Genomic DNA, 19,610 nt, shown 5'->3' with positions numbered 1-19,610 from the left:
AGTGGAAATATGTAATAGTTTTCACCCAAAAGACTGAATGCTTGAACAATTAAAACATTTAAGGCAGAGTCAATAGATTTTTGACAGATAAAAGTATCAAAGGATTTGGAGCAATAGTGGGTAAATAGTTGAGTTGGTGCAGGCAAGAAGTAAATTAACTGAATGCCAGATAAGACATGGTTGGTTGATCCACTCAAATTCATCTTAGAAGCAGTCATTCAGCAGGATAGAATTTCAAATACAGCCCTTTTGAAGGACAAAATTCAGAAATAGTTGTGGTATACATTCAACTGAAAGCAGACATGGGACATGTGATTCTAAAAAACACATAACCCTAAAATGAAAATGTGCACAGTTAATCAAATAAGTCCCCTGCAGAGAAATTTTACTTTCTTATTTTGATTTTCTGTTCAGTAAGCTGCGGCCTCAGACTCTGACTGCACCGCAGGCTGACTGCCTGTGCTGTGCTTCAATAGACATGGGTCAACTGCCCCAATTATTCTGATGAAACTGACCCTGCAGATTGTGACAGGGTCATGGTCAGGCCAAAGCAGCTTACGCAAGCTCTCTCAATTGCTCATATCAGCAACTACAAACTAACTACAGATAGTACATGTCCGGAACTTAAATGTTTATAAATTCTTCTAAATCCCCCCCCAGTTTTCTTCTACTAGATGGAGCTTCCGGCTTAAAAGTTTATTCTAAACTAGCTGCTGTAGAAAGGAACAAAGGAGCCAATTTAGATACTATAAAGCAATTTGCTTTAGTTAACATTCATCCATTCACAGAACACTATATCGTTGTTATTATTTATTTATTCATTGATTGAGATACAGCGTGGAGTAGGCTCTTCAGGTCACACTGCACAGCAACCCACCGATTTAACCCTAGACTAATCACAGGACAATTTACAATGACCAATTAACCTACCAACTAGCACACCAATGGACTGTGGGAGGAAACCAGAGCACCCAGAAGAAACTTAGGCAGTCACGGGGAGAACATACAAACAGGCAGTGGTGGGAATTGAACCCAGATCACCTATACGGTAGAGCATTGTGGTAACCATTACACTACCATGCCAATCCCATCTTCTGTTGGCCTTCAAATAGTGCTTTGAGATATTCAGAAAGGTCAGATACAGGTGGCCCCCGTTTTTCAAACGTTCTCTTTATGACAGCTCGCTGTTACGAAAGACCTACATTAGTACCTGTTTTCGCTAACCAAAGAGGATTGATTTTCGCTTTTACGAAAAAAAGATGCCCACTTTATATGTGTGTTTACCCTAAGAAAAACTACAATGACCGTGAAGTCTTGGGCATGCAGTTGTTTGCGCATGCGTGTACGTGCCGATTTTTTTTCCCCTCCAAATCGATTTTGGCTTGCTATCTTCCTGAGTTTGATAAGTGAAACTACACTGTACATACAATATTGCTACTTTATATAGGGTGTATATTTATCATGTCATTCCTGCTTTTACTGTATGTTAGTGTTATTTTAGGTTTTATGTGTTATTTGGTTTGATTTGATAGGTTTTTTTTGGGTCTGGGAACACTCAAAAGATTCTTCCCATATAAACTGATGGTAATTGTTTCTTCATTTTACGACACTTTGGCTCACAAACAATTTCATAGCAACACTCTACCTTCGGATAGTGGGGGAAACCTGTATAACGGAGAAATGACAAATACAGCAGTGCAGCATTCCCAAGGTATTTCATGAAAATGCCAACATGAATTTTACTGTAAGGGTCTTCAGTGGTCCTTGAACTTACAATAATTTGATTCAGGCCATTGCACTACCAATAAGTCATATGAATTAAGTTAATCAGCTCTCACAAAGCAGCTGAGAGCGTTAAGAATAAGAGACTTGTCATCTAACATTGATTTAAGGAAAGAGAAAACAAAGACATAACTATCCCAATGATCTTGTAAAGTTATAGCAAGTCAAATTTAGGAGAACATTTCCATAAACTAGCTGTACAGCATCTCCAGACAAATTTAATGAAGCACCTTTCAGCCAACAGTCTCATTCTTCTACTGTTGTCCATAGATACGATGTGCATCAACTTTTCAGACCTACCAGGAGAGGTATCATTATATTGTACAGTAAGACTTACAGGACCTGGGTTTTGATTCTGAAATCCATTAAGCTTTATGGCAGCAGGTCAAGTATGGGCATGGAAACCTCCTGCTGATTAACACTCCCTCAGTTAATGGAGCATACTCCATGTTGAGGAAACATAGAGGATAGGAAGGTCACAGAATATGCTGCAGGTGAGGGAACAAGAATGGCTTGGTTGTACCAACTATTGACCAAATTGGCCATGACACGTTGGAATTAGACAAAAACATATATAAAAGCAGAATGAGGTCATTTGGCTCATTGTGTCTGTTCCACCATTTAATCATGGCTGATCCAATTTTCCCCTCAGCCCAATCTCCTGCCTTCTCCCCCGTGACCACTCAAGAATCAATTGACTTCTGCCGTAAATATAAAAAGCCTGGCCTCCACAGTTGCCTATGACAAATAATTCCACAAATTCACCACTCTCCTCACCTCTGTTCTAAAAGGATGCACCTCTATTCTGGGGCTGTGTCCTCTGGTCTTAGACTCTCCTACCATAAGGGAGCATCCTCTTCATATCCACTCTATCAAGGTCTTTCAACATTTGATAGGTTTCAATTAGGTTACTTTCACTCTTCTGAATTCTAGTGAATACACGACCAGAGCCATCAAATGCTCTTTAAACTTTGCAACATAGTCATCATTGACATATAATGCAAAAAGAATTGGTCCTAATACAGACCCCTGTGGAACATCACTGGTCACTGACAAACAACCAGAAAAGGCTCCCTTTATTCCCACCCTTTCCTCTCAGCCACTGCTTTATCCATGCTAGAAGCTTTCCATAATACCATGGGCTTGCAGCTTGTTAAGCAGCCTCAGGTGTGGCACCTTGTCAAAGGCCTTCTGAAAATCCAAATACACAGTATCAACCAATTCTCCTTTGTCTATTATGCTTGTTATTTCTACAAAGAATTCCTACAGATTTGTCAGGCAAGATTTTCCCTTACGGAAACTATGCTGACAGTGGCCTATTTTATCTTTTGGCCCCATGTACCCTGAGACCTCATCTTTAATAATCAACTCCAACATCTTCCCAACCACTGAGGTCTGACTAACTGGCTTATAATTTCCTTTCTTCTGCTTCTCTCCATTCTTGAAGAGTGGAGTGACATTTGCAATTTTCCAGTATTCTGGAACCATACCAGAATATAGTGATCCTTGAACCATTATTACTAATGCCTCCTCAATCTCTTCAGCCTCCTCTTTCAGAACCCTGGGGTGTACATCATCTGGTTCAGGTGAGTTACTTACCTTCAGACCTTTCAGTTGCCCCAAGAACCTTCTCTCTAGTAATGGTAACTTCACACCCCTCATAACCCTTCCACAGTGAAGATACTGGACAGGTCATACCTTCCCCAGAAGAAATCCCAATGATCCATAAATCTGAACCCCTGCCCCCTGCACCAGTTCCTCAGCCAAGCATTCACCTGTCAAATCATCCTATCCTTACCCTCACTGGCATGTGCCACAGGCAGCAATCCAGAGATGACTATCCTGGAGGTCATGTTTCTCAGCTTTTACCTAGCTCCCTAAAATCTCTCTTCAGGACCTCTTCACCATGTCTAACTATGTCATTGGTGCATATTGGCACCAAAACATCTAGCTGCTCATTTTCAAGAATGCCAAGGTGGTGAGGATGAGATGAAACTTGTTAGAGGTGTACAAGATGATAAGAGGCATAGATAGAGTGAATGACCGGAGACTTTTTCCTTGAGTGGAAAGGCTAATACAAGAGGGCATTATCTTAAAGTGATTTAAAGAAAATATAAGGAGGGTGTCAAGGGTAAGTTCATTACACAGAGTGTGGTGGGCTTGTAGATACATTAGGGACATTTCAGAAAATCTAAGCACATGAATGATAGAAAATGATAGAAAATCTAAACACATGAATGATAGAAAAACATTGGATATAGGGGAGGGTAGGTTTGATCTTAGAGGAAGTCAAAAAGTTGGCACAGCATCATAGACTGAAGGACCTGTATTGTGTTGTAATACTCTATGTTATATATATGTTCCAACTTTAAAAGGAGAAAACTGTTTTAGCAGAAATTTATCTGTCATAAATGTATATGCTGCAAATGCATTATGTCCATGATTTCACTGACTGGAGCTTGCACTGCACGATTTTTATGGAAACCAGGACCTAGAAAATGGATTAGAGAAATTCAATATGCAACCATTTATAAGCTTTAACAATGCATAAACGATGATTTTGTGAACATCTTGCACGGTTTGCACAGATTTCCCAGCAAAATCCTATCCATTGTTCATGGATCAATTATATGACATCATTGAGGTACACATGACTTTCCATTTACTTAATGGTAGAAACTGGATCAAAAAGGTGTGATTTATGACCTGTGTTACGAAGACATAGTTCAAAAAGGATTATGTTGAGCTGAAAGTTCTCAAACCTGGTGATTTAATGCAAAATCCATTGAAACACTGTTACTTTTAATGAATTCCTCACTATTTTCCCTGAATTTTACTTCAAGAGAAAATACAGTCATTCTGAGCGTAGTTTACTTTTGCAGCCTATGGTGTAGCTCTAGTCTGATCATGGCCCGTTACAGTCACCAGCCCTTTCCTGATTTGGTTGTGGTCACTGGTCCCTGTCTTCTCTGGTCTCACTGTAGAATGAAATCCCCAACCCAACCTGCACTGACCAGTCTACCTGCTCCACAGACCAGGGAACCATCAAAACCTACTTTTCCCCTCTGCCATTCTCCCACTCTAGGTTCTCCTGTCCTCAACGTTCTGGGGAACCAGTACTGACCAGAACCAAGCAGGACTTACTGTAAAGCCAGCTAAGTTTGTAAAACAGATCAAAAATGCGGTATTTTGTGACTGCCAGGAAGTAATGTACTAACTAAGGCTAACATTCTTCAAGTAAACAATCACCATTGTTTAATTTTAACAGAAAATTCACCAAGAAATCTTCACCAAATCTTTATTCAATGCCTCCCAAAATGGCTAACAGCATGACTCGGAAGAAGTTAACATGCACAAAACTGCAGGGAATAAAGCTGTGCCTTGCAAAGCTTGTTACAAAAGTAAAAAAGGCTTTAATAAAAGAGTATAAGACAATATTTAATACAAACTGTGTAAACTGACATGTAAACTTACATTTGTTGTCTTTTTGTAGTAGTCAATATTGTGGACATCTCGAGCCAGCCCAAAGTCTGCTATTTTCATGACATTATTTTCTGTAACAAGAACATTTCTGGCTGCCAGGTCTCGATGAATACACTGAAACAGAAGGCATAATGTTTATCTGCATTAAGTCAGATCCAGAAGCTTGCTACTGCTTCATTTCAGGTATAAACAATGAGGAGTGGGTATGAAGGTCGAGGGAAAGAAATGTGATTACAGGAAGACGGTGAATTCTCCAACCACTTTTCAGAATACTACAAACTTGCTAAGTTTGGTGGTGGCAATTGAACAAGGAAAATCTTCAATAAAACACTTCGTGGGAATAAACTTGGAATAAACAATTCCTTTTCTTACATTAAAGATACTGTTTTGTATTTCCACACTCCTACATTTTTCATAAAAGTGTTAAATAGTTGTAAATTGAAATAGGCAAATTTTTTTAAGAGTACGTCTTGAAAATGGGAAGGAAGCTAAAGTTAATGCTCATGTGAGCAACACAATGTTCTCTTTCTATCCAACTAATTTCAATTCCTAATCTTAATAGATTTAGAATTATGGTTAGCATCACATGCATAAATAGATGCCTTTTTCTGGAATAAGCACATTACAAAATACTTGCACAAGAATCTAAATAGTTCGTTATTTACTGTAAATGCCTGCAAGAAAAAAATCACAGGGTTGTATATGGTGACATATATGTACTTTGATAATAAATTTACTTTGAACTTTGCATCCTTATTTCGCCAATTGATCTAAATTTCAGTAAGCAACTGAGCAGCCTAAATACGGTAACCTATTATACAAGGGTTAACACCTTTATATAAATATGTAACTTTCTACCAGCAGTACATGGAGCAGTTTGATGTTTGCTGTCCTAATAGAGATAGTCTGGTTGCAATCTAGATTGCATCTGAAAAGCTACCTTTGTAAATTTGTATCAGTTGATCAAATATTTACAATGGATTTTGAATTTCAGTGGAATTTGTCCACTTCAAGGTTGCATACCTTTTGCGAAGCCAAGTACTCCATGCCCCTTGCCACTTGGTAGGTACATGATACCAGGTCTTTGAATGTTAACTGTTCATTAGACACACGGTTTATGTCAAATGTATATTCCATACCAGGGGGACGCCGCGCACGCAGATACTCGCGCAGGTTGCCTTTGGCTGTGAATTCAACAATTACATACAAGGGGCCTAGACAAAACAAAAATTGAGGTAAATAAACATTTGGTATTACAGTGCCTAGTAAAAGTATTCAGCTCTCAACCCTTTGATCGTATAGTACTGCAACAGGGACTTTGATCAATTTAACTGAGAATTTTTAGTTGTGAATCACATGCTCCTTTTTTCCACAGTAAGAGCCAGAAAAACAGGGAAAGTTGTAAAGCATGAAAAACTAGAAATTCAAAACTGAAATGTCAGCAGATCAAAAGTATTCATCCCTCTTTGTTTAGTACTTTGTTGAACCACCTCTCACAGCTATTACTGTCAACAGTATTTTTGGATAAGTCTCTATTAGCTTTGCACAACATGATGGAGCAAGAATTACACACTTCTGCTTGCAAAATTACTCAAGATGTGCTAGGTTAGTTGGGGAGTCATGCTGGACAGCAATCATGTAGTCTTGCCAGAAATTTCATTCAGGTTATGGTCAGGAATTTGAATTGGCCTCTCAAGAACATCAATTTGTTTTCATTTAAAGCCACTCCATGGTTGCTCTGGCAGTGTGCTTTGGTTCGTTGTCCTGCTGAAAGACAAACTTCCTCCCAGGTTTAAGCTTTCTGGCAAAGGATAGCAGGTTTTTATCCAGGATCTCTCTGTATTTGGCAGCATTCATCTTCCCATCAATCCTGACCAGGTTTCCAGTCTGCTGCTGAACAGCATCCCCATAGCATGATGATATCTTCACCACACTTTACAGTAGGGATGGTGTTATATAGCTGATGCAAAATATTAATTTATGCCACATGTACTGTTTAGCATTGAGGCCCAGAAGTTCCACTTTAGTGTCATCCAGCCACAAGATCTTCTTCAACATCTTTACAGTATCTTCTAAGTGACACTATGCAAAGTCTTGATCGGAAAGGATATGTTTTTGTTTAGTCAGGGCATCTTTCTTGCCACTCTTCAATAAATACCCTGTTTTGTGCAAGGCCTTAGAGATTGTGGAGCCATGAATTTCATCTCCAGTTGCAGCTGCTGACACCTACAGCTTACTCAGAGTGACTGTTGGTGTCACAGTAGTCTCTTTTAGAAGTCATTCTTCTGCAGCGATTACATTTAGGGGGATGACCTGACCTAACTAGTCTGGCTGTGGTTTCATATTTTTTCCACTCTCTCAGGATGGACTGCAGTGAGCTCTGAAATATGTTCATTCTTTGAGATGGTCTTGTACTCCTTCCCTGGTTTGCATTTCTCTATTATCATTTTCCTGACTTGCCTTTTGTCTTCATTTTCAGAATCAGAATCAGGTTTAGTATCACTGGGGAATGTAATGAAATTTGTTAACTTTACGGCAGCAATACAAGGAAATATATAATAAATAAATAAATTTAGAGGGAAAAACACTTTGCTGTGGTCTGTTGAAAATCTATCATACTGGTGAACCTAATGAAGAGAGGGAGTATTTGTTCTTATGAATTCATTGAAAACAGGTGATCTTCCAAATTTTCTACAACGAATTGGGTGTGTGAGTTGGTAAGGTAGTACATATAAGTTAGCGTAGTAATTACAAAGAGATGAATACTTTTTCAGCTTCACAACTTTGTTTTTTTTAATTTTTAGTAAATTGTTGACAGGTTTTGGAATTTTTCTTTTGATATGACATGATGCACAATGCTTTGTAGATTAGCTCAAAAAGTTAGAAAATGAGACAGTAAAATGTGAAAATATTTGTGGGGACTGAATACTTTTTCAAGGCAGTGCATATACATATTCATAGTTAAGGGAGATCTCACTTTTCAATTTAAAGATCAAAATAAACAATGATATAAACATTAGAAACATACTAAAGTGCATTATCAAACTTCCTTCACCTTTTCCTTACAATCAATGAATTATTTTATTGCCTATTTGATCAAGATTCATCATGAAATAGACGGCTATTTTTCTTCACGTTTGTTCTCTTTCGAGCTGTAGATGTAAACACTTTTTTGCCAGTTACAAAGTGTATGGCAAAACAGCGGGGAGTTCAGACAGCCAAATGCGAATTTGCAACAATGTCAAAATATTTTTGAAGCGACTGTACAATAATTGGTGCTCCATGTTTCTAATAAAATATGATCTCATTTCAATGAAAGATACTTACAAAGGGAAATATACTGCAAAATGTTTCACATCTGTTTTCTGCCAGAATGTTATTAGTTCAGATTTCAGACAATTTTCCCAATCTCAGAATACATACTTTGATGCGGCTGGATATAAGCTTCAATCAAAATGCTAATTTTCACTTTTGAACTAAATAAAATTCCATTCTCTTACTTTGGTACTGTCCTTTAAGTTATTTGCTTGGTTTTATATATATATATATATATATATATATATATACACACACACACACACATACATATATAAAAAATAGGTTGTTTCCCATTTCCTTTTACTTCAAAACTGTAGAAGAATGAAGGTTGCAGTGTGGATGAAAGCAATAGAAGTCCATTAGGAGAGAATTTTAGTTTAATACCACTAGTGTAAAAGGTACACATGGCAAATATGTAAAGATGCATGATTACTATGAACAATTTTAATGCAAAGCTGTGGATTCATTATGAAGCAGTTTTGTTCGACTTGATTATTTTTGCTATTTACTGCACGGTAGCATAGTGGACAGCACAGTGCCTTACAGTACATTCCCCATGCTGTCTGTAAGGAATTTGTACATTCTCCCCATGACCGTTTGGGTTTCCTCTGGGTGTTCCAGTTTCCTTCCACCATCCAAAGACGTACTGGGTGGTAGGTTAATTGGTCCTTGTAAATTGTCCCGTGATTAGGCTAGGGTTTGCTGGGCGATGCAGCTTGAAGGGCCGAAAGGGCCTACAATAAAATAAAAATTTTATTGTCCACCATGCATTTTAAAATGTAGGGTATTTATTTCCTTCCTTCAAGTCAGATGATGTAATGGTTTCAGGGAACAAGTGATTAAGCTGCTTTTAGCCCTGTCCTTATCCTAAAGTGAGATAGTAGAATTGCTGAATTTAATGTTTGCACTATATCATTTTCTTCCATTCAATCAATATTGACTCTAACTGCTGTTTAGTAGTTTTATTTTGATCTGAAACCTAGAGTCAAAGCCAAAAGATTACAAAAAAAACTCAGGGTCAACCTTGAGTGAACTATGCTATTTGACCGCTTACCGTCTTGTGTGCATGCACCTAGCAGATTGATGATGTTCTTATGCTTTCCAATCATTTTCATCATTTCCATCTCAGAAACAAGATCTGAGAGATCCTTTTCTGTGGCATCATCTGAGAAGATTGTAATTAAGATTTTACATTATTTAAACCAGTTAAACAGATACATCAGAGTTAGTCTGCTAATACATTAAAACCTAACTCTTCCTCTCAAGTTAGCTGAAGAAATATTTAGTGGACTGTTCTGTTATTAGTCTGATAGCATTCTGTTTGTATTCTTTATCACAATCCTATCCAAAATAAGGAGCCTGTCATCATGTGAAAAAATGCAGAAGATTATTAGACTTAATTCCATGGAATTTCTTACAAAGATTTATCTAATTAGTCAAAATATTTTCAGATGACCAAATAAATACAGAGGTCAAATACTAAGCCGACAACCTTTAGAAGGTCAAGCTTCACTCGCCAAAAAAATAAATAAATGGTCTTAAATTTCCCTTTTTACCTTTCAGCATCTTTACAGCCACAGTCATGGCTTCTTTTGGTTTATCTTTGTCAACTCCTACAGCCTCTGCCATTACAACTTGTCCAAAGCAGCCTTCCCCAAGGGGTTTACCGAGCGTCAGTCTGTAAGTGAAAACAGAAGATTAGCACCAATGGACTTCAAACTTTTTTTTCTTAATTTCTGATGAAGTAGAAGATTTAACATCCTAACTAGACAAAAAAAGACAATTATTCATCTATTAATTCAATGTACACACCACTCCAATATGTTGCTCTGAATCAAGAATAAGTATCAACTGATATGGATAAACTCATAAACCATAGCACTTACCAAAAGTAGAGAACTACTGAACGAACTTAAACATTGTTGAGTACAACTGGACTCTGAACTTAATGTGCCTTTTAAAGACTTTTAAAAAAAAAATGAACAATAGTGTTTTTGTAAAGCATGAACTTTTACATTATTGAAAACTTAACTTCTACTGAGGAAATATCAGTTAAGACCTTTATCAGACTTGCAATTTTAAACAGTGATGTTAAGCAAACATTGACATTTTCAGGTAAGTCAATTTAAATTCCACTAGATAGTGTGTTCAACAGAATTATACAATCCTTCCATTGTGCTGGAAATGCACATAAGATCTAACAAGTTGACTCTCAAAGCTCTCTTTCACTGCAAACCTGCTCCACCTACATTTGTGTTAAACACTATTTTCTTAAATGTGATGCCCTAGAATTTTCTAAGTTTAATATGTCCCCTGAGGCTTACATGTAGGTTCACAGACTGCAGCATTGACCAGAATAATGTAGGCATTAATTAAAGCACATTGCTTTTTAGAGGCACTCATTTAATTGAAATACTTGCTGGGAACAAGTAGACCAAGAAGATTATATACTTTCTTTCCCAGAGATTTTTTCTCACAGCAAAGCTACCATTTAAACAAGTAAATAAATGTCATATTCATCTTATGCCTTGATGAAAAATGTTAAAGGAGTCAGTCCCATAATCAATCAGATATGACCATCCTCCATTACATCTTTAGATTCACACAGTTCCAAATGTCTATTTTTCATCATCACTGGGGGTATCAACTAGAAATATAGACTCAGGGATATGAGAACAATAGAGCTATTTGCTTTTAGCAGTGAAGCAAATATACCTGGAAAGAGATATAACGATGATGAATATCCTACTTCTGGATGCACATGGCAAAAGATTCTGGATCACATGCTCTACTTAGTGCGGAGTCTATGATTCAATGGGATGGTAAATATCTGGTACACATCTCTTTCCTCAGAAATACTTAGTAAATCAAACATTCTTCTAAGTGGGGCTTCACTGGAACTTGTGCGCTGCTCATTTCCTATTTTCTGGGTTGAGTTAGCAGGGACGGAATTAATATTGCAAGTCTTTGCTGGTGGCTATGAAGTATGCAGGTCTTCTTCAAAAACATTTTGATAGTTTGTGTCCGTCTGTGTCCCTGAGCATGTCTCAGGGACACACAGAGAAACATGCTCAGTGTCTCAATGTCTCTATCTCTGTGTAGTGGTGGTAGGGGAAAGGGTGGTGAGCATGGGAAGAGAAGGGAACAGAAAAGATGCCAAAAATTCTTGGCATCCTGACCACAAATAGTTCCATGAGTAAGTATTTAGCTCCTGCTCTAACAGATTGGAGATTTTTTTTTGTTTGCTAAATCATTCGGTGTTTAAATATTACTTGCCGCTCTGGTTAAAATGATGAAAATTGCTTTTGAGAAATTATCACCTTCAATATTTGTATTTATTTTCAATTATTCTTCTTAAATATTGCAATAAACTTAATACTGGATCAGGTAGCTGAAATACAAGCTCATCCAGACAGGCAAGTCCAGTCTTCAATCTTTACTTATTACGTGGCTATGTTAAGAACAAACAGTTTAAACAATCAATGCAGTTCCCATTAGGCAAAAGTTCACAGCAAAAAAAAATGTCACTCTATGCCAAAAAGATAATATTCCTCAACAAGGCCTCACAAACATGGGAAAAAAAGCCTAGATGCAAAATTAGGTGCTTTCCAGGTTGGGCCCTTGGAGAAGTGCACATATCAGAATCACAATCAGGTTTAATATCATCAGCTTATGTCATGAAATTTGATAACTTTGTGGCAGCAGTACAATGCACTACATAATAACAAGTATATATTCATATTTATTTATATTAAATAGTTAAATTAAATAGGTAGCGCAAAAAAAAAGAAATTAAAAAAATTAGTGAGGTCATCTTGGCCACAAAGATTATTGCAACCATCTCCACAGCTATAGCACAGCTCATAGATAACTGAGGAGTTGCATCCACTTCTATATGTGAAAACACATACTGATTTCTGAAAGAAAACAGAAGCAAACAATACTTCATGTGTCTGCAGTCCCCTACTTAGTGATATAATTGTAATTAAAATACCCAAAATTAAAATACAAGTTATTTATAATCTGGTTTGAATCTTCAGTCCCGAATTTGAATACAAAAAAAAATTACATTTCTGTCAGACAGACCAACTTTGACAGAGAGCAGACAGAGAGGATAAATGACATTAAACTAAGAAAGGAAAAACCTCCTGGAAATCTGGCCTCAGCGAGCTCTCAACGTTTCTAGCAGTTTGGAAATCACATAAAATAGCAGTTGCTGCAATCTGAAACAAAATTGAAAAAGGGTCTCCAACATAAGATGTTTCAAACATCTGTTTGCTTTTTTGCCTCAGATGCTGCTTGGCTTTCTGAGTTTTTCCAGTGTTTCTGGTTCTATTTCAGCAGTCTTCTTGATTTACATATACACTAATCACCTGATGACTGATGAAATGCAAATGATCTGACATTTCTAGGTTCAAACTTCTTATGAATTTGACGATTTGGGCTAACAATTAGGGAATAAGATCCTACTGGGTACTTACTTGTCTCGTGAGAATTCCCACTTTGGGTCTTCTGGGAGTTCATATTCTGAAACTCCTGCCAGCACTGGCGCATCTACAGATGAGAGTCGTGTAGTGATCCTTACTAGGGGAGTGTTTGAATTCATGGAGGAGCTGGAATCTGCTGAAACCTGTTTACAGCAACATTGAAGAAACAAAATGCTAATGATTCCCACTGTCACAATATACTGCAATCAATTATATTTATACATTGAGCTATTGTCTTGACATAGGGTGAATGTGATGAAAAATTAACTTGTATGTGGAGACAGTTAAAATAGGGGAGAACCATTACAAATTACTACCTATCGTATTCTGCTGAAGACACTGATCCACTTGACCCTATGAGTGAATTTTGGGCTTCCCTCCTTTGGCAGCAAATTGCCTCTAGAACGCCTTACTTAGCATTGACCCCAGTATGGATGACCATCCTTTATTGCTTCCTTTAGACATTAGATAGACCACTCCACTGCAACACCTGGACTGAGTAACCTCCTATTAATCCCTGGTCCCCTCAGGAGCTTTAATCAGCCAGTTAACCTTTACACGGATTACTGTACTTGTTGCTCAGGACGTGAGGAAAAATAAGTTTTCAATTTTAGATTTTGGGAAGGAAAGCAGTCTGCAGCCTGACCCCAAACTCTCCGGCTTTCAGTAGTCTACAATATACAGCTATCAGCAGAAGATCTTACCTTATCAGGTCAGTACACAGATGCACTAATGCAATCAACATACTTTAGTAAAAAATTGTATCCATTAATCTTGCCAAAATAACATTATGTATTTAAAAATCATGCCAAATGGGCTTCAGTTTCAAACTTTCAGATGGGCATCTCAATCTCAAATTTAGGATTAGAAAGGTATTCTTGATGTTTAAAGTGATTTTGGATTTTGCCAAAAACTATCAAAGTCAAATTAATGACAATATTTAGGAAGAATTATACAGACAGTTGACAAAATTAACTAGTTTACAGTTTTTTTTTACAGAATTGCACAATATCTGTACTATGGTCATAGAAAAGTTTTGACAAAAAGGTTCCTACCTATAAAAATAAAGGTACCTAGACTAATCCCAGCTTCTATACTTGGCCTTTAGGTCTGCAGGTTTTGGTTTGTCATGTACACTTTCAAGTGCTGCTCAAATGTGTTCAGGATTTCCATCTCTACTGCTCTGTCAGGAAATTCTACACCGCAGCACAATCAGATTGAAAAATGTTTTCCTCAACCACCCTCAAATTCTTCCAACAATTTTAAATACATGTCAACATTCTTAATCCAAATGCAAAAGTAAGTACCTTATTTACTTAAACTTTGCCTCTCATAATTTTATATACTTCAGTAAATGCCCTTTGAATTTCCAAAGAGGAATACCATTCTAATAAAACCTTGCTTTTTTAATATTCTAAGTCAGAGCTAATCAGTCAAAGCATCCAAAATTCTCTCTTACGCACTTTAAAAACTTTTCCTGCTTCTTAAGGATCTAAGGACAAACATTCCAAATTCCATCTCTTGCTCTTGGTACTTCCCATTTACTGGGTATTCCCTTGACTTACTGCACATAGACAATTCAGCAGGTCCATCAGCCCACAGTGTTTGTGCCAACCTTGCCAATCTAACTAATCTACAAAGGTCTGTACCCATCAATGTCCTACTTATTCATGTGCTGTCCAAATGCCTATTATATATTATTATTGTATCTGCATTCACAACCTCCCCTGGCAGCATGTACCAGGTACAGTACTCACCACTCACTGTGGGGGAAAAAGAGCTTCAGTAGTAAATCTTACAATTTCCCCCCTCCTTAAACCCAGACCCAATCAAATCACATCTCTTGATGCATGAGCTCACAGTTCTCTGCATTAAATTCCCTTTGCCAACTTTTGTACATGTGACTACTAGACCATAATTTCTTAGTTTATCTTTGTAGGCCAGAGTATTTCTCCTCTGTTAAACCCATAACCCTTTTTTGTATGATATGCAAACTTCATTATTTCCCCTACGCATACACATCAATTATTAGCAAAGGCTTAAGGTAGGAATCTAGAAGCGAGTGCTGTTGAAACCTCATTGGAAACTACTGTTACAAAAACATTTTTAGTTAGTTGGGTTTTTTTTTACAGACAAGGGCAGAAAAGGCCAAATAGCCTTTTTTTGTCATAAACCTTCTGTGATTAAAGTATCAATTTTACCAATCATCAGCTATTCATCCTATCACTGAGCCAGCTGAGATCCAATATGCCACTATTTCTTTCATCCCATGGGTTTTTATTGTCTGACCAGCCTGCATGTGGGTCTTTCTCAAAAGCATTGCTACAATCTGTGCAGGCTCCACCAAACAAACCACTGCCATTAATCCTTCCTCAAAATATTCAACCATATTGCTCAAATACAATGCTTCTTTACCAAATTATGCTAAGTGCCCTTTGTTAATCCATACCTTCCTAAAGAAAGGTCAATGCCGATCCTTGGAATGTATCTTGATAATTTGCCCACCTCTTAAGTTTAACCAACTTTTAAAAAAAAAGTAGTGGATATGGCCCAGTCCATCATGGGTAAAGCTCTCCCCACCATTGAACACAGCTACATAAAAAGCCGTTGCAGAAAATCAGCATCCATCATCAGGGACCCCCACCACCCATGACATGCTGTCTTTTTCACTACTGCCATCAGGAAGAAGGTACAGGAGCCTCAGGACTCACACCATCAGGTTCAGGAACAGTTACTACCTCTCAGACATTAGGCTCTTCACTTGCTCTTCATTGAAACAGTCCCACAACCCATGGGCTAATTTTCAAGGACTCTTCATCTCAAATTCTCAATATTTATTGCTTATTTATTTATTATTATTTCTTTATTTTTGTATTTGCATGGCTTGTTGTCTTTTGCACACTGGTTGAATGACCAAGTTGGCGTTATCTTTCATCAATTCTGTTATGGTTATTATTCTATGGACTTAATAAGAAAATAAATCTCAGGGTTGTATATGGTGACATATGTGCACTTTGATAGTAAATTTACTTTGAATTTTGCCCTGTGATACATGGTCTTTTACCCTCCTGTTATTTTAATGGTACAACATTAGCAGTGACACTGCCCTTTGGTACCATTCTTATAGCTAGGAAGGACTGAGAAACAGTGGTCAGAACATCCGTAATTTGTTTCCCTACTTCATTAACGTTTCAGGATATATTTCACTAGGTCTTAATGATGTAAATACTTTCAAAGTTGCCTAATTCATTAATTTTTCTCTTACTCTTCCTCCTTAGCGGTGCTGTAGGTAGCAGCCTCTCTTAAGAAAATAGCCAGGAATTAAGAATTTATACATACCCCGTGCAAAAATAATATACTAACATTTATACATTAACTTTTCAACTGCTAGCACTCTTTTTTTTGCAATTATATAATTATAAAATATGCTTGGATTTTCTTTGATTTTATTTGCCATATTTTAACTCTTTTTTATTTCCCCTCTACTCTTTTTTTCTCTTCTAGGCATTCTGTAGTACAGAGTTCTCAGCGCCCGACCCAAGCTTCCTTTGTTTTTTTGTCTCATACTGTCTTCCATCCACGGGCTTTACATTTGGTAGGAATTGGATCAAGCGATGAGAGTTGCCAAAAGTGACAAAAACTCTATGACTGCATAAAGTAGCAACTATGCAGACATCAACGCAACAGAACACAAGATGAGGGAGCATGTTTGAAAAGAACTGAAACAGAGAATGTATTGTTTTACATCTTGACATTAAATACAGTAGATGCCAAATAATTTTTGGGGTGAGAGAAGCATATTTTGTATCCACATTTATGTCATTTTTTTGTTATTTTTCTTTTTTCCAGTCCATTACAGCAGTTCACTGGCAGTGCTACAACTACCTATGGCACATTTGGTTGTAATTTCTATCATATGTTTTAACCCAAATCATTGACTGCAGCTTTTGGAACACACATGCTGTGAATGTTTGTAATCGAGTACTTGAAACTCCTGGAGGTTATCCAGACAAGAAATTTTTCCACAACTTCACCTTACATTATGTTTTCTTTTCTTCTAAATGTGTGGTGTAACTTATATTCATATATACGATTACAAAGCCATCATCATGTACTCTGTGCCAGGTCCTCTGTTTTAACTAATGAATGCAAAAAGCAGTTAATGATTACTTCCAGGGAACCAAAAGCACATTAAAAATTATGAAGATAAATACCAACAAAATGTTTCTACCTGTTGTCCTGTGCAAGTCCACCATCCGATTTTTAAAAAATGAAAATGCGCTCCCACTTACACGATTTAAGCTGCTCATGTTCAAGTGTTTGTATTGACTAAACTTCTCTTGTCTCAATTTATCGTTTAAATAAAAACTATGAGGAAAATACTAGTTTGAATACCATTTTTTTTTAAAGTACCGAAGTTTAACTTGTGGTATAATCTCTATAAGCATTTTAAATTACAATAATTTCCTTAAAAGTACTACAGGCTAACCTTGTATTGCTAATTAAAAGAAAAAAAAGTAAATGCTTCCAAAACTACATCTCTTTGGAATATCCTGAAGGCTTACACTGATGAACAAATCAATTTTCAGGAAAATGACTGCAAATTAAGGATATTGATCAAAACAACAAAAACATAGCTTAGAAAAATGTTTTCATACTAAGTTTGGAAACATCGCCAATAAATGTTTTGTCTGCAACAGAAAACTGAGTTGTTAAACTATCAAATATAACTTGATTATAAATTGTTTCCACTAATCAATGTTGTTACCGACAACAGACAATTTCACTCAAATGCCACTAAAACGACTGAAGAGGTTTCTTATGTCAACTTATAATAGAATCACATTTTATAAAAAAAAATGCTAATGAAACCTACTTTTAAAATGGTTATTAATTTACACTGTTAAGACTGAAAGAAAAGCTAATGATCTGTAATTTGGGGTGACATCTGGCAGTTCGAGGTGACAGAATAGGGTCATGCATGCATACATAGAATTCCTTTGGTATTATCACATCCTGTCACCGGGCTGCACCATGTGCAGCAAGTCGGGATTAAGACTTTTAACTATTTATGGGCTAAAGGACCACATGAAGATTAACAATGAAAGCCACATTCTGCAGCATATTTTCCTTGCATAATATTCCAAAGATTAGTTCAATGTTTAACTAGAAAACAGGAAGCTAAACAAAAGGTTTTAAAGGGATGTAGCAGACATTTGCAGCCTATAAGTAAGCAACACTGAACCTTTTTAGAAGATCTATATATAAAGCAGCACCTTTACCAGAGCTCATAAAATTAACATAGTTTTATCATTCAGGAAAGAGATGGGCAACCCACAGGCACAACTGCTAGCTTACCTGAAAAATACAGAACTGGATGTGAACTAATATAACAGTTACATCTCATTTCCTGATTTGAATCACTGTATTATCAAGGAAAGTCCAGTTTGGCAGGGAGGGTACATGAACATATTGATCACATCTCAGCAGCATTTCGAAGGGCATAATGGGTGAATACAATCAATATTATATATTAATTCCAAGATTAGAAAGTTACAAGATTTGAAAATGCATAAGAGATCAGTTACTTAACATTTTAACTCTTGCCAGATATCGGAAACGCTGATTTTAATTACTTGATTATTTCAGAGAGACAGACAGACATACTTTATTGATCCCGAGGGAAATTGGGTTTTGTTACAGTTGCACCAACCAAGAATAGAGTAGAAATACAGCAAAATAAAACCAGAAATAATTAAATGATAATAAGTAAATTATGCCAAATACAAAACCACTTTCTTCCAAATATTTTGCTATAATGGCTCTGATTCGACTAACTGGCAGAAAGTGGGGTGAAAATGCATGGTGCAGTCTGAGACAGACACAGCTTTCCTTGCCGTGCCTGGAGCAGCATGGTGACATTAGCTCTAGAGTCACCGAGTCATGTAACAATAGAGCACAGACACAAGCCCTCTAAGTGGACAAAACAAAACCGTTTTTGTACTCACTTTCTTTCTTGCAGATCACACCTGATGGTTACCTGGTGGCAATGTTGCAGTGGCTTTTCCAGACTGGTTTAAATTAAAATAGACATTGGGTCCTGATGACCCACAAATTTTGACTGGATTGCCTTGATGTATTTTTTATAAGGCCAAATGAAAACCCTGGATGCAGACTTTTATAGTTTTTGAACAGGTAAGTAACCTAGGCCATTTGAACTGCACACCGTTGTACCCCTGGGTAATCCAAGTTGCCACTCTCATTACTCCACGTCAACTTTGAGCCAATTTAACTGCTCACCCTCTCTCAGCTGGCAACAGGCAGTATGGGATTTAAATGCCATCTTCTCACAAAAATAAAGATTAACTTTTACATATAAAATAGATTTTAATGCACTGATGCAGATACATACATAATATCAAGTTTGCATGTAGCAAGTGCCTATAAAAGGGGCAGAGATAAATAATCAACAAATATCAGTGATTTAGATTAAAGGAAGAATCTGGAATTCAACACCCTTTTAATTGTCATTGTGATGTT

The 19,610-nt window shown here is 36.9% G+C and overlaps 1 protein-coding gene across 9 annotated transcripts in view; it reads right to left on the bottom strand.

Annotated features, from left to right (window-relative positions):
* Positions 1-19,610, bottom strand: part of LOC132379635 (fibroblast growth factor receptor 2-like) — a 157,468-nt gene that overhangs the window by 9,853 nt on the left and 128,005 nt on the right. For all 9 annotated transcript variants that reach the window (XM_059947788.1, XM_059947787.1, XM_059947785.1 and 6 more), the window contains 5 exons: positions 13,065-13,213; positions 10,140-10,261; positions 9,638-9,748; positions 6,289-6,479; positions 5,257-5,379 (listed from right to left, as the gene is read on the bottom strand). In XM_059947788.1, the coding sequence (XP_059803771.1) occupies positions 5,257-5,379; positions 6,289-6,479; positions 9,638-9,748; positions 10,140-10,261; positions 13,065-13,213 (696 nt within the window). The remainder of the gene's footprint in view (positions 1-5,256; positions 5,380-6,288; positions 6,480-9,637; positions 9,749-10,139; positions 10,262-13,064; positions 13,214-19,610) is intronic.

The sequence above is a fragment of the Hypanus sabinus genome, chromosome 22 (assembly GCF_030144855.1).
Source record: "Hypanus sabinus isolate sHypSab1 chromosome 22, sHypSab1.hap1, whole genome shotgun sequence".
In the NCBI taxonomy this organism is placed as follows: domain Eukaryota; kingdom Metazoa; phylum Chordata; class Chondrichthyes; order Myliobatiformes; family Dasyatidae; genus Hypanus; species Hypanus sabinus.
This window is presented reverse-complemented; position numbering and strand designations above follow the sequence as displayed.